General features: G+C 50.9%; 1 protein-coding gene across 1 annotated transcript in view; it reads left to right on the top strand.

Moving 5' to 3' along the window:
• The window catches only part of FSTL1 (follistatin like 1), a 55,863-nt gene that overhangs the window by 34,980 nt on the left and 5,968 nt on the right, over positions 1–14,915 (top strand). Inside the window, exons 3-8 of the mRNA XM_052794675.1 lie at positions 5,927–6,031; positions 7,292–7,421; positions 8,571–8,603; positions 10,221–10,351; positions 13,166–13,284; positions 14,084–14,196. Coding sequence (XP_052650635.1) covers positions 5,927–6,031; positions 7,292–7,421; positions 8,571–8,603; positions 10,221–10,351; positions 13,166–13,284; positions 14,084–14,196 — 631 coding nt within the window. The remainder of the gene's footprint in view (positions 1–5,926; positions 6,032–7,291; positions 7,422–8,570; positions 8,604–10,220; positions 10,352–13,165; positions 13,285–14,083; positions 14,197–14,915) is intronic.

Raw genomic sequence — 14,915 nt, 5'->3', positions numbered from 1 at the left:
CACAACACAGTGCTTCTCCCTCCCAGCCCCATCATGGGAGAAGGGAGGTTTGGGAATCGGGAGACGTGGCTTCTCATATTAGCTTTTTGCATCGTTGACCTAGCACCTCGTGTCTCCAAATCTTTCTGCATTGAGGAGAAAACATTGCCAAGACAACAGCTGAACGAAGTGCTAGGTTTTGTGGCTGAATGTTGAGTTGGTTTAGAAATTGTGCAGACAGCGCTGTTTACAGGTGGCACCTTGGCACGTTTGGAGACCCCTTATATCCCTACTCCTGTATCAGTCATGGCAGGGAACAGGCAAAAGGGATGTGGATGGGAAGACACAGGGAGGACTGGCTGAAATACGTAGCTGCAAAGCTGCATGGAGGGAGTCTATTGTGAGTTGTACTGGTTATATCTGAAAACTTCCTCCCAGCTTTTGCTGCTGCCTTCCCCGAGGCACGAGAATCTGTGCAAGCCTCGCAATCCCAGACATCATTTTGGTGCCCTTCAGTTTTGCCTTATCTGTGTAGTACTCAAGTTTGTATAATACATGGGATTGCCTCCCAGAGGAGCTTTCAGTGCTACAGCTCTAGAGCACTTTGATTTCCTTGTACATCAGGCAGGGCAAAAATGCAAAGCCTTGATTTTACAGCAAACAGCACAGAGCATTATGTGAGGGGTCAAGTCATTTTATGGATTGCCACAAACTGATGCCAAAAGAGGAAAAAGACCTAGAGTCGCTACTGATAGCAGAAAAGCTTTTTAGTCGTGTCAGTAGGAGCAGGACGGCAGGTAGTATTTCTCCAGTGCAGCATGGGCTTCTGAGAAAAAGACTTTTGAGATCTCCAAGAGGAGATTTTGTATGGAAGGATGTGCAGAAAGCAAAAAGCAATCTGAAGGGTTGTTTTCAAGCACATTAACTCCCCACCTCGCAGCAGGGCGGTCTCCCTGCTCATTTCCCAGAGCATGCGTAATGGCAGAAATCCCTGCTGCTCCCTTCGGGCAGTGGGGCACTGTGGATGTGCAGCTGCTTGCACAGCTCTTCTCTGCAGGTGGAAGCTTGTTCTTCCTTACAGAGGTGTTTTGTCGCTGAACTGTTAATGGTTTCAGCTTTCACAGGTTGGTTGGGAAAGTCCCCATTTCCACCAAGTGACACCAGGCAGTGGTGGCTCAGCAGGAGCCAAGGGAGGGAGCAGCTGAAGGAGAGCTGCAGCGAGCAGCTCCCTTGCAAAGCCAAGGAGCCACGATGCCTCTTTTCCTTCATGCGTGCGGTCACACATATACCTTGCTGCAGACACCGCAGTGTTTTCATGCAGTCCCACCAGCGCGGAGCAGGCACGGCAGCTCGCAGGACCTCGGGACCCCGTGCAGACCGGGACATGGCACCGTGTGTCGGCGTGTTGAGCCACGCTTGGTCCCGGACATCCAGACGCAGGCGGGGGCTCGGAAATGTTCCCGACATCTGTGCTTACGCTGTGTTGGGGGTCCGACTCCTCAGCGCCGGTTGCTGCTAGATAGGAGAAACAGCCCTTCCCGCTGCCTAATTTTAGCTTTCCACCTTGAGGCCCCTCATTGCCAGTTGCCATGGTAATCCCTCAGCATCAGCGCTGCCGCAGGCTTTCTTGCCTGCGGATACCTTGGAAATGTGTCTTTTTCCTCCTTGTTCCCCAGGAAGCAACAGCTGAGGCAGAAGCAGTGCGTGTGGCTCGCTGCGCTGTCAGTTCAGGTCTTCTGCTTGGCGCTTGCCCATTCGCATGCAAGAACCCTTCATCCATGGGTTTACACTTCCCGGCCCCCCAAAAGCAGTGTGCGTTCCCGTCCCCATTCGGCAGACGGTCTGGGCTATGCGTACGTGACGCTGCCCGGCCACCCTGAGTTTCTGGCCCGTGAGCCGTAGTGAGCAGCTTTCTCCGTGGTCTTTGCCCAAGAAGATGTCTGGGGAGGTCGTTGCCTCTGGGGAGGCCATGGAGTGAAGAATCAGGAGTGCCCCTGTGCCGTGGCAGACGCTCCGGAATCCAGGCGCTCCTGCCCTGGCTTTGTGCTCGCTGCTTTTACACCTTCCTGCTTGCTCTCCGGGCAGCAGAGGAGTAATTAAAAGCATTGCCCAAACAGAGAGAGCTTGGGCATCTTACCCAAGGCAGAAGAGAGGAACTGCCTTGTCACGGCTTGCAGTGTAAATGCCACCGTGCAGCAATTAATAACGAGTCTCTGCCCTTTCCCTTCCGCCTGCCTGAGCGCTCTGTGCACAGGGACAAGTGACACTTCCCAAGCCCATGGTGACAGAAAAGGCAATGACAGCTCACAGGGAGGAAGCAGTGTAAAAACCGTGATGCCAGTCCCCGAATCCTGAAATTAATTTAAGGGCAATGACACTGAAACACTGTGGAGTCTTTTCTGTGTGTGACCTTGCATTTAAACTTTTGCAGTTCATGTTTTCAAGCTTTTACATGGTACGTGCGAGGACGAGCTCTTTAATATTGAAGTGGCAGCTGCCATCCCCGCTTACTTGCATGACTCCAGCAGATGGAGCTTTATAAAGAGCAAACATGACATGGTCCAAGGTAAGATCAGAATATCTCTCACAAGAAACTAGTTCAGCTAGTAGCACCTGGGAGGTTGCCAGAGAACCAGGAGTGAAGATTATAAAGCCTCATTCACAGACCCCCACCGTACTCATCCATTCATCCACCGCCATCTCCGTTACACTCCCAGTTCCGCACAGGAGACTCGGGCATTTGCCGGGAAGGTGGCTGGGAGCAGCTAGAAAGAGCTCCCACCCTGCGGTATGCCGTGAACCACCTTAGAGCTGCGTGGCCGTACCAAGTGGTAGCGGTGGTAACTGCTAACTTCATCTGTGTGCAGGCTGGCGGAGGAAAATGTTTCTGGCTCTTGCAGGAGGTGAAGGCAGGATCTGCAGCAGCAGCTGCTATCGCCTGGCAGAAGAACACACCTCGACCTGCAAAGCAGCAGCAATGGGTCAGGTTGCAGGTGCCGGCTAGGGTACATGTAGGGCAGTAGAGGTGATGTCTGGTGAAGGAAGGAGGTGAGGATCTCGGGGATTTTGAGAGGGGGGCGTACGAGTGGAAGGGGCTATGGTTTGTAGGTTGTAGGTGGAGAAAGTACGGTTTGTGGGGCGAGCATTACAAGAGTGGAGGGCACAGGGGGCTGAGTTACTGCTCTGGGAACTGGGGTGGATGCTGAGAGCTGCTTTTACTAAAGGTGGGGCCAGCACCCAGCCTGGTAACTCCTGCCACGGCTGCTGCTGCTGGGAGGGAGGATGAGCATGCTGAGTCTGAGAAACCCTGTGCCAGAGTGAGAGGGCAGGCAGGCAGAGCAGCTCGATTCTTTTCTTTCTCTGGCAAACCCCCGGGGTGGAGACAGCCATGCCGGGACGTGGCAACCAGCTCAGACCCACTGCCAGCCTAGGACAGCTTAAAACAACAAAAAGCAGCAACTGGCAAACCATATTGCTTTGATTAATATGAAAAATCAGAGTAATGTGGCCCTCTAGCCTGGCAGGCTGTTCTGGCAGTGTCACCCTGCCAGCATCCCCACCCCAGGTCCCAGTGGGAGAGCTGTGGGATGGCTCCGGGGCTCTGGCAGTACAGGGAAGGAGCTGTGGCCAGGACGGCCGCGTCACAGGCCTGGTTTCCAGCAAACTGTCGAGGGGAGAAGAGTCTTGCATCCCAAGCTCGGTCCCTGTGGACACCTGCCGAGGCCGGCTGTGGTTGTAGCAGTGCTGTAATTCTCAGGCCAGGAGGCAAGAGCCAGGTTTGGCATCGGTGGGCACAGCTGTGGGAGCTTGCTGCTGGTGGTCCTGCCTGGCCATGGGTAAGGAGAGGCAGAGTACTGCCATCTATTGCCAGGCACCTGGATTACAGACCTTGGTGGGTGGCAGTTCAAAGCCATGTCTAGCTCTTTTTTGTTTTTTCTGGTCTTTGGCTCAGTGAAGGGATGGGCATGTTGTTCCAAACCCTTTAAATGGATCAGCACTTAGGTGTCTACAGTGCATTTTAGGTGTGAGTGCCCTAGTTAGACTCCAGCCTGGGAGAATTTGTTTTTTCTTTGTGCTTTTTGCAAAATGAGTTATTCTTCCTTTCCTGCCCTAAGTTGTGTGAGGTCGCTTTGTGCGGTGAAGCGCTCACGTTGCTCCATCCCACCCCAGAAGCGCCTAGATCATTTACCCCAGCCCTCCACCAGAAGGCAACTGAAGAGAGGTGGATGCGGCAGAAGGGGCAGAGTGTCTTTCATAGCTCAGAAACGATATGTGAAAGGAGGACGAAGGAGCAATGGGAGGACTGTCTGACTGTCTTCGTGGGGTGAGCAGGCCTGGGACACTGCACATTTCTGAGCTAAGACTGGTGTGTCTGAATACTATATTTTTATTTTACAGGATAAGCAGCAAGATAGGAACATTTGCAGAGAGTAAGAAAGGTGTTTGTCGTTATGTGAACCTGGAGGGAATCCTGTAGTGCTTTGAAAAGACCTTCTTGGGCTTGATGACTGTGCAGTAGGCCAGCAGACAAAATATTCTGAAGACCAGGGCAAGGTCATTCAGGAAATGATCTGACTGTCACTGTGGGCTGCTCAGTAAAGACAGCAACTCACTGTGAAACTGTGGTTTAAAAGCAAAACAAAAAACCCCAAATTAGGATAAAGAAGCAATAGGAGAAAAAAATGTGCTCAGCATTTGTTATTAAATGTATCAATAACGCTTGCTCCTCAGGCAAATTCTGCTCCTTTTTGATCACCTACTTTCAAAAGTATATAGCGGAGGTACAAAGATACCACAAATGAGCAGAGGTTAAGAATAATACTCAGATGAGAAGGTAAAAAAACACTTTGTGTATTAGACAGAAGAGTCACAGCAGATGTGATTGACCTATCCCACTGGTTATTTTACATTCCTCAATCTTCTGTCTCTGATACAAAACTGTTGAGGAAGCCAGCTGGCTAGCCTGAACCAGATACTTAACGTACAGGTGGAAAATGTTAGATGAAATGAGAGTCACAAAGGAAATTAATGACAAAGCAGGGAATTAAACCAGGGTGTCCCAACTCTGAACCCCTGGAACCGTCTTCTCTTTTAAAAGCCTAAGGAAAAAAGGGATTAAACTGATAAAAGTAAATGGTGGTTTTATTGAAAACATGATTAACCTGTGGAAGTCTTCCCTGATAAGTGTCACCAGTTTGGGAACGCAGTGGGACTCAAAAAAAAAGGATTTGACAGTTACATGAACAACAAGAATACTTGTGATGACTTTGGCTAGGAGAAAACTTTAAAGCATATAAATTGTGCTGCAGGGCATAAGTCAACTGCTGGCTGTCAGGGACCAGAAGAAATTTTCTCAGAGAAGGTTGCTGTATAATTATCTATGACAGTGTTTCTTCCTTTGAAGTGTTTAATCTTGACCAGTGGAGGCAAGATAATGGGTCATGTAGTTTTGTGAAGTTTTTTTGTGACAGGGGCATTATCTGGTGCCCGATGGCAATTTCTTCTGCCTGTTTGGTATCACACCTTTCTCCAGGGTTATGTTCACCTCCTTCTTAAATGTCTCAAGCAAAGACATTTCTGCTCCCTACCCTTCATGAAAAAAATTTTGAAGATGGCAGTCCTTGGCATGAGCGAATTATTCTTGCCATTCATGCTAGACTTTCTCTTGCTCATGTTTGCTCCAGTTGTCCTAGGTGATTGTCCGGGAATGACCTCAAGGAAGCCCTCTCTTGCTGGGGCTGTAGCCCTAGCTCTTGTGTCTGTTCCTGGTTATTGTCTGAGCTGTCCATCTATTGCAGTCATGTGTCTCTTGTTCTGTAATCTGTTCCTTATCACCTTGGTGCTCTTCGGTCCAGTCTACAAGTTAAGTGTGTTATTTTTTAAAGCTGTTTTGCTGCTCTTCCTGGTAACTTGATGTATTTTGTGTCTCTTACTTTGTATCTTGCAGGAAGAGCCAAGGAGCAAATCCAAGATCTGTGCCAATGTTTTCTGTGGAGCTGGGCGGGAGTGTGCAGTGACTGAGAAGGGAGAGCCAACCTGCCTCTGCATTGAGGTATGAGGGCAGCACAGGTTCTGCGTCAGGGACAGGTGTCACCACCATCACCCCCCGGCTGGGTTTTGGTCGCTGGAAGGATCTCATGATGGGATGAGGCTACGGCTGTTTTGGAGCAGCTGCAAATTCACACTGGCTCTTCAAACAGGAGGGCCTTTCCCAATGTGGTGTGGGGGAAGAGCCCTGTAGGGTAGATATTTTCTGGGGCTTGCAGCTGTGCTGCTCGCACAACTGCCTAGGGTCTTCACGCTCACAGGAGACTTGGCTGGAGGTCTTTTGTTGGGAAAGCCCAGTAGGGTATTGATATGCAGCTAGCTTTGGAGGGCACTCTAGGGAGTGGTCTGCGAGCTCCAAGAAAGCCTGCCCTCACTGGCATCTTGTTTGAGGAGGTTACAAGCACCCTACTAAAAATCAGCTTTTGTAAAATGGAAATAATTGTGGTAGAGTGCTGTGAGGATGAATAGCTCCATCCAGCAGGGAGCCAGAGATGATTAGAAGAGTCTTTCCCAGCTGTAGAGACACACTGTCTCCTTACTCTGCTCTGCCCTGCTTTCAAACCATTCCTGCCCGGCTCCTGGGAATGGGCATGTGGCTCTTTGTTCCCACTTCCCTCAGAGCCTGCAGCTCTGACATGGCCAGCCTGGGGACTGGAGAGTGAAATGCCCCGTTAGCAGGAAGAGAGTCTGTCACTCTGGGTAGGCTTGGCCAGACTGAAGGGGATGGGAGAAGGAAGCCCACAGCCTGAACAGTGGCACTGATGAACTCTCCCTCTGCTGTAGGCTGTGCTGTTTGCTCCTGGCTGATGGTTTAATCTGCATTCGGTTACAGAAAGGTGGAGCAGAGTCTACAAAAAGATGCAACAGAGCTGAGCAAGCGGAGGTGCACAGAACAGATTCACAGAAACACCTCCGGGCAGGCATGTCCATGGCACATAGAGCAGCAGTTGCAGGATTATGCTCAGTATTTATGCTGGGCACTGATTTTCTCTGCTGGGCTCTGCTTTCGGGAAGGCTCCTGTTGTGGTGGTGGTGACAGAGGCTGGGATAAAGCAAAGCCTTTGAACCCACACCCACAGACTTCCCTGTGCAGGTTTTTCCGGGGTGACCATGGGTAGGTTCAGCCTGTCCCAAACACCTTTTGGGCCAAGGAGGCTGTGCCAAGGGCTTCTGTTGAGTTGGGCTGATGCTGGGACTCACCTGCCTCCCTCTAGCTGTCCCGAAGAGGCAGGTAAAATGCTGTCTTCTCTGGCTTCTCTCACAGCAATGCAAACCTCACAAGAGGCCTGTGTGCGGTAGCAATGGCAAGACGTACCTGAACCACTGTGAGTTGCACCGTGATGCCTGCCTCACTGGCTCCAAGATCCAGGTGGATTACGATGGCCACTGTAAAGGTAACCCCGGCGATGAGGGCCAGCTACGCTGTAAGGGAGGGAGAGTCGGAAGCCGAGCATGATAACGAGGCAAGGCAGAGGCTTCACCAGCCAGGACCTTGTCCCACAGTAGCTGAGCGGGATAAACAGGGCAAGCCTGGGAACGATAGCCAGGTTCAATCAAGAGTCCAGATCACCAGGCAAGTTTGTGGTGATGAAGTAGGCCTGAAGTCAAGCCACAAAATGAGGTCTGGTGACGGTAACCAGAATCGGGCACAGGCCAGTAATTGCCAGACAAGTCTGTAGTGATGCAGTCTATAGCAGGTCTGAGATCAAGGTGGGAAGACAGTCACCAGGTCAGGGCCTAGATCAACAGGGTCTATGGCAGGTATGGGAATGGTTGCGACAGAGCTGGAGACAGGCATACCTACAACGTAATCCCAGCCAAGGACTAGGGGCCGAGACATCAGCTGAAACGGAGCCCCTGGGCTCATGGGTAGGGAGTGTGGATGGAGGCCCTCATTAGTGTACTCAGAACCCTGACACCTTGGCTGTGGTGGGATCTTGGAGCTATTGTCTCCCTGGGATGCTGGATGGGGGCACTCGGGACAGCAGGGCAACTTCTTGCTCCTGCCTGCCTCTCTCTGAGCTCGTGGATTCAGCCAGGCAGGTGTCTCAGTCTTACCTGCTGAGGAAAGGTCAGACTCTCAGGATAAACCCCCAAAGCCCATACTGCCATCCATGTTCATGAGGGACCTCAAGAACTTCAGGAGCAAGGATTTTGTCTCAATGGTAGGGCTGTTTAACTCACCCCCACACCAGCCGCACAGTAAAAAAAAGTGTTTCCTTATGTTCAGACAGAATTTCATGTGTATAAATGTGCCCACTGCCTCTTGCCCTGTCACTGGACACCATGGTGAAGAGTCTGGCTCAGTCTTCTTCATTCCCTCCCATCAGATTTATAAACATTGATGAGATTGCCCCTGAGCCTTCTCTTCTTTAGGCTAAACAGTCCTCAGTCTCCCCTCGGGGCGACAGATGTTCCAGGCCCTCGTGTTTCTGAAGACTCCCAGGTTCCTCTGCTCTTGCCCAAGCGACACCCAGGGTGGGAAGAGGTTTGTATTGCTTCATGTTACATCAGAAATGTCCTCTTCTGTCTTTCATTAACAGAAAAGAAGTCTGAGAATCCAGCTGCAAGTCCAGGTGAGTCCATCTCCTTGCATGGCTGGGGCCTCTGTATGCATTTGGGAAAAGAGATGGGGAGGAAGGTCTGCTGGGGGAGTTGCACAGCTCTGTGTCAAAGTCATACCTCTGCACTGGCTGTAGCAGAGTCTGAGTTGATACATCAGCTGAAATGTGATTGCCCAGCTCTTTACTCCTGGGTAACCTTTCAGAGCTCATACATCTCCTGGGCTCTTCACTGTGCTGGGATGTCTCAGGGACTCTGAGCATGTACAAGGTGCAATGAAACCCAGTTTGCCCCTAGGGACACAAGCTGTGTTCATCACAGCCTGAGGGAAGAGACGCACTTTTGCAGACTTCATTGGGGATCTAAGACACGATAACTGTGGAGCTATGTCCCCAACTCCAAGAGCACTCTTTTGAAAGGAGACTTTGCTTCAGGAGTGATTAACCGATGGGTGCAGGGCAGACAGGCAGCACTATATAATGAAGGGCATTGTCTGGGGAGTCAGGAGGTGTAGCTGAACCACCTCTCCCATCAGCCAACAAGTCTCTTTGATTCCGTGTGCCTGGTTTCTCCCCTTATGCATTGCCTCGTGTACTTGGACTGGATTTTGGGGCCATGGCCTGTGCTTCATCAGGGGACCCTTTTCCCATCCATGGCCTCCAACTGCTGGAGCTGTATAATTGTCAACTTCAGCTTCCCAGGACAGATGAGAGGAAACCCTTGTACAGGCTTAAGGGAAAGGACCGTGTCAGGGCATGGCCACCACCTCAAAGCAGTTTCGGGGAAGTTCAACATTAAACATGCAGAATCCCTACGGGTTTTTATTTCATCTGTCTGTCCGGTCGTGATTGTAGTCACTGGATTCGGAAGGAGATCCTTGGTGTGTGTAGGCAACACAAATGCACACTGACTCCCCTTCTGGCTTGGTTGACCTCTGGGTGGGTGTGATGACTCACAGAAGCCAGAAGACCTAGGCTTTCAGTTCTGCTTCTAAATATGTTGTTCAGTATTAGCACACAAGGTGATACCCACCTAGATAAACCTGTGACTATGGAGAGCGCTGTGAACAAGCCCAACTTAGCCCCCTCTCATATCCAATCAGAGTGGGCAAGTCGAAATCTCCTGAGATAGTAGGCTCTAAAATTCAAGTTTTGGGGACAGCAGCTTGCTCAGTCTAGTCTTTGCCCTTGCAGAGGATGGAATTTTTGGTATTTGAGGGTTAACGGCTGAGTGCCTGTTCTGCACAACATCGGGAAGCCTGGGGACACTGTCCAGGGCCAGTCAGTCACCTTCCTCCCTCAATCTGGAGACTCTTCACACCAAGACGAGTCAGCCGCGGGTTGTTATTCCGCAAGCTTTGAGGACTGGAAGGCAGAAGGTGTTTGGCAGGGGTGTCATTTTCTGGCTTTGCCACACGGTGTCACCCACAGCCCATCTGCCGTTTAGCACATGGCACCTCTGCTTTGATCTGGCCCTGGAGCATCTCCAAGGACCAAGGACAGAGGGGCCTGCAACCTGCCATCAGGGCTGGCGCGCTGGGTTTTATTTCCAGTCGTTTCTCTGTGGTCTCCCTGCCAACTTCATTTCTCTCATCCTTGCTTTTTCTTCTGCTACACCTTCTCCTGTGACAGTCGTCTGCTATCAGTCGGACAGGGACGAACTTCGTCGCCGTGTCATCCAGTGGCTGGAAGCTGAGATTATCCCAGACGGCTGGTTTTCCAAGGGCAGCAACTACAGCGAAGTCCTGGACAAGTATTTCAAGGCAAGTAGAGCAGTGCCTGCCTCAGAGGCCAGAAAACATTTCTTGCCCTGTCACTGCAAAGCAGCTGCCATGTCTCCAGCCAGGAGGCTCCAGTGTGTGATGGGCCTGTGAAGCTGGGGGCCAGAAAGCTCTGGTATGTCCTACAGCATGATGTGTTACAGGCTGCCTGCAGCAGCTGCTGGCGGAGCCACTGACATGGCTATGGGACAGCCCAGACCTGGAGCATCCCTGTGGATCTGACCTGCCCTGGGAAAAAGGAGGAGGGCAGGCCAGGTGTGCCTGTGGCAGGGGAGAGGAGAACTGATCTCAGGGCACAAAAGATAGCCAGAGGAGAAAAGATGGGTTAAAGTGCTGGAAATGGAAGTAGAAGGAGCAGGAAGCCGGGGCAGGGGCTGCTGATTCTTTGTTCCAGACGGTCCCAAGGCCATGTTGAGGTGGGGATAGGGGACACTTAGGGGCTTCAAGCAGAATATTTGCTTGCAAGGAGTAAGTATGACCCAGTTGTGGCCAAGAGCTGGCGGTTCCCTAGTGCTCTGCAGAAAGAGAGGAGCCAACCGTGTGTGTCAGGCCCTGCAATAATCCCGTTCGTCTTCCCTCCTCCCTGTCAGTCTGTCCCTCAGCCCATCCCCACCTCCTTTTCTAACCAGCAGATCACACGCTTCTCCCATGCTCCTGCCACATGCACTGCTTCGTCCCTCCCCCTCACGCCCAGCTCCTGATAAAGACTTCAAAGCATTCAGGATGGAGCTGGAGGAGCAGGTGGGGAAAGGGGGAGAGTGTTTAAATCATAAGCTGTCGACAGCGAGAGATTAATGGTGCCTGACAGGAGTTAGCGCTGCAAGCAAATTTGCCATGGCAATGGCACCCTCTGGTGAGACAGAGGAGCTGGTCCCTGCGCTCCAGAGAGCATCTTCGCCTTTGTAGCCATTAATGCTGCTCCGTCTGTGGAAACCCACTTGTGGCCCACTGCCTCGGGCACCCCGCCGGCAGCCTAAAGCTGCAGCGTCCTGCAGAGCGTAGCTGCTCAGTCCCTCCTCCTGCAAACATGCTGTCCCCAGCCGCCTTCACGGAGAGCCTCCCCAGACCGTGGGCTTCGCTGAAATACATGAGCCAGCCACGGGCTTTCTCCACCGCCACGGCACAGCCCGGTCACCCCTGCCAGCCCCACGCCTGTTGAGGCGCTGGTGAAATCCCATGGCCGCAGCTCAGAGGCGGACAGCCTCATGTTCTCTTTACTGTCCCCCTTTTTCTGGAGCACTGATCCCAGGCACAAGTGGGTGAAAGTTTCCATGACAAAGCCATACCTTTTCTCAGACCAAAGGGGGAATTTCCTTCTCTGTCAGGTGGTAATCCACCATATCAACAATCCTTAAAGCTTTGAAATACTTTTAAAGCAGAATTCAGAGCTTGGAACAACTTGGGACAAATCCAAGCAAAGCAAACTAAATTGGGTTCAAACACACACTAATGTGTGTCACCAGTGAGGGTCCACTGTCACTGGAGGAATTCTGCTGTGCCCAGTCCCGGGGCTCCGCACGCCTGCCCTGCAAATGGCTTGATTCCTGCCCTGCAGGTCATAAACACTGGAGACAAAGATGACATGAAGCTTTTCCCTTTTCTCCTTGATGGGGAGGTTTGTAGATGTGTCATTAAGCTGTTTCCCTCCTGGAAGCCTGACTTGTGTGGATCACTGGGATGTGGGTTGTACGTCAGGCAGGCCATGACCTTGAAGGACATTATTTCAAGAGGAGTGAGGCTGGTAGTGGGAAGCTGCTCTGTTTTGGAGGGTCTCTGGCGGAACACGTAAATGCAGACCATAGCATTGAAAGGCAAGAAAACTAACTGAACTGAGTCTGGGTCATTAAGGGAATGGCGGCCACTTTCACAAGAAATAGCGGGACAAGAGGTTTCAAAGTCTAGTAGAAGTTGAAACATGTTAGTGGAGCAGTTATACGCAGGCTACAGCACACAGAGTAATTTTCCTAGCCCTACAGGTTTCTCCTGAACCACATAGAGGTAAAAACAGGCAGTGTCTCTTCCAGCATTCCTGGAAGCACGCGCGAGGAGACACAGTGACCTGCCCCAAGTCACACAGCAAGAATTAGCCAGCAGCAGTCTGTGTGCAGAATTCATTTTCCCCTCACTGCAATGCAGCTATCTCTGAGGGGGCCCAGCAGTTCCTGCTGAGTGCCCAGTGCTGTGATATGACATCTTCAAACAGGAGAGCAAAATGCAATTACTTCTTTGGGAGTACAGCCAGGATTCGGGGCTAAAAATCCTGCTTTTCAGTGCCAGGAGTCCTGTCAAGACCTTAAGAAGTTGGTGGCAATGCGTTGTGCTGTTGCATTAAATTGTTCCTTCTTTGGGATCAGCAGAAAATTGCTTCCTGTGATTTTCCCTTTTGTCATTGTCACAGTCTAGGCACAGCTTTGGATTTGCACATATTGGAAAGCTGACACCTCCTTGAATGCAACTGGTCTGCTTTAAGGCAGGAGGTATATAAGAAGGCTAAGAGCTGGCTGGAACAAAGAGAAGAAATGGGGTTAGAGCCATAAATCAAGCAGCAGGAGGTGAATGAGAGGCAGTGTAGCTTATCAGTGAGAACAAGGCTAGGATCGTGTCTCCCAGTTTTGATGCTAGTATGAATATGTTGCTGCTTTTCTCTGAGCCTCTGTCCTTCGTGCAAAACAGGGATGATGCAACCTGTTTCACTGAAGCTTCAAACATGCTAAGTACATATGGAAGGGGGAGAAGGAAGGGGTACCCTGAACCGATAAATCAGACCCTCTCACATCCTCCCATCTTCCTCTATAGAGCTTTGACGATGGTGATTCTCGCTTGGACTCCACTGAATTCCTGAAGTTTGTGGAGCAGAATGAGACTGCTGTCAACATCACCACCTACATGGACCAGGAGACCAACAAGCTGCTCAGGTGGGCAGTGGACAGCATGCCAGAAGGAGGGCCAGGGGGCCAGATGTGGTAGAAGGGGGCATGAAAATCCACTCATGGAAAATATCAGTTAGGGCTTGCACTGACAAAGATAACTGTGCATGAAGTGGCTTCTCACTTAATTAGGTGTGAATACCACCAAAAGGAGCAGAAGGAGCAGTCCCACCCCTACCCTTCACATTAGCCATGTATTCCAACCTTCTTTTGCCTTATGTCTTATAGGAGGTGTGCAGCCAGAAGATGAGTTGGGTGACAGAAAATTTGTCGTCTTTTTTATTTCCTAATAAATCAGCTTTCCAGTGGACCTTACACACCTTTTGCCTGATAGCTAGATCCAGTGCAAGGAAGATGGTGGGAAAACACAGCTCATGGGCAGCCTGCAGTTAGAGCTGGTGCAAGCATCGCATGAAAATGTAGTTTGAGAGGTTTCCCTTTTTCTGTGTGTCTGCCACTGTGTGAAACAATGAGGAGAACAGGCTGCTTGTGGTTAGCTGTGCTTGCATCTCTACTTGTGTGACAGCATGTAGATGTCAACAGGGTCCTATTCCTGTGGTTCTGAATATCCCCCCACTTCCTGGCCCTTTGCCAGACAGGGAGTATTTTGTGACTATTTTTCTTTTGTCTGTATCCATTGAGGTTTCCTTACAGAAGCCATTTCTGCCAGGCATCTCAGAACCTTCCTAGTTATTACTGGTTTTACTCATCTGTGCTCTGAAGCCAATAGAGCAGGGACCAGCCTAGTACAGCCCCATACAGAACATGCCACTGTGTTTCCTTTCAGGGGACTCTGCGTAGATGCCCTCATCGAGCTGTCAGATGAAAATGCTGACTGGAAGCTCAGCTTCAATGAATTTCTCAAGTGCCTCAGCCCATCCTTCAACCCACCAGAGAAAAGTAGGAACTCCTTACTTGTATTGGGGAAGCAGAGGGGTCCTGGCAAGGGAGGAAAGAAAAGAGACCAGCTTTGGGCCAGACATCGGATGCTGTAACTCCACTCCCAGAGATAATGTTGATATACACTACCTCCCATCTGACAGCACCCCTTGTCCCTGCATTGTCAGAAGTACTGCTTTTTCTGTCCCAGAGCTCCCACAGCTCTTGTGATGAAAAACATTTGGATCTGAGAAGCAAGGGCGTAGGTTAAATGGATATGGTGTGCTTGGAAGGTCAAGGCATGTATTTAGCAGTGTGGAGATAAATCATGTGAGGAGTTCACGTCTGGATAACTTAGGAAAGTCAGACCAGACCAAAGTCCTGCTACGCTCTGCCTTTCACACAGAGACCCTCCCTGATGAACATCTCAAAGTTCACTATCCTTCCAAATCCTGCTTAGTGCTACAGTTCACGTGGAAGCAGCTTAGTGTTCTGCTGACCAGGCATGCCTAGCCATTCATCTAATTGTCTCCTCAGGGGGTGCCAGTCCAAAGGTGCCAGATTTACATGCCACTGCGGTGGCACCAAGGAGCAGACAGAGGCTATGCTTCGTAGGGAATATTAAGGTGAACTCTCTGTTGCCTGTTTCAGTGGGAAGCGAGGGATGCTGCACCTCCCCTGGAAAACACGATCAGCTGGTTTTCACTTAACACCATACAGGCCCTTGAGTGCTCTGGGGG

The sequence above is a fragment of the Harpia harpyja genome, chromosome 8, assembly GCF_026419915.1.
Source record: "Harpia harpyja isolate bHarHar1 chromosome 8, bHarHar1 primary haplotype, whole genome shotgun sequence".
Lineage (NCBI taxonomy): Eukaryota > Metazoa > Chordata > Aves > Accipitriformes > Accipitridae > Harpia > Harpia harpyja.
This window is presented reverse-complemented; position numbering and strand designations above follow the sequence as displayed.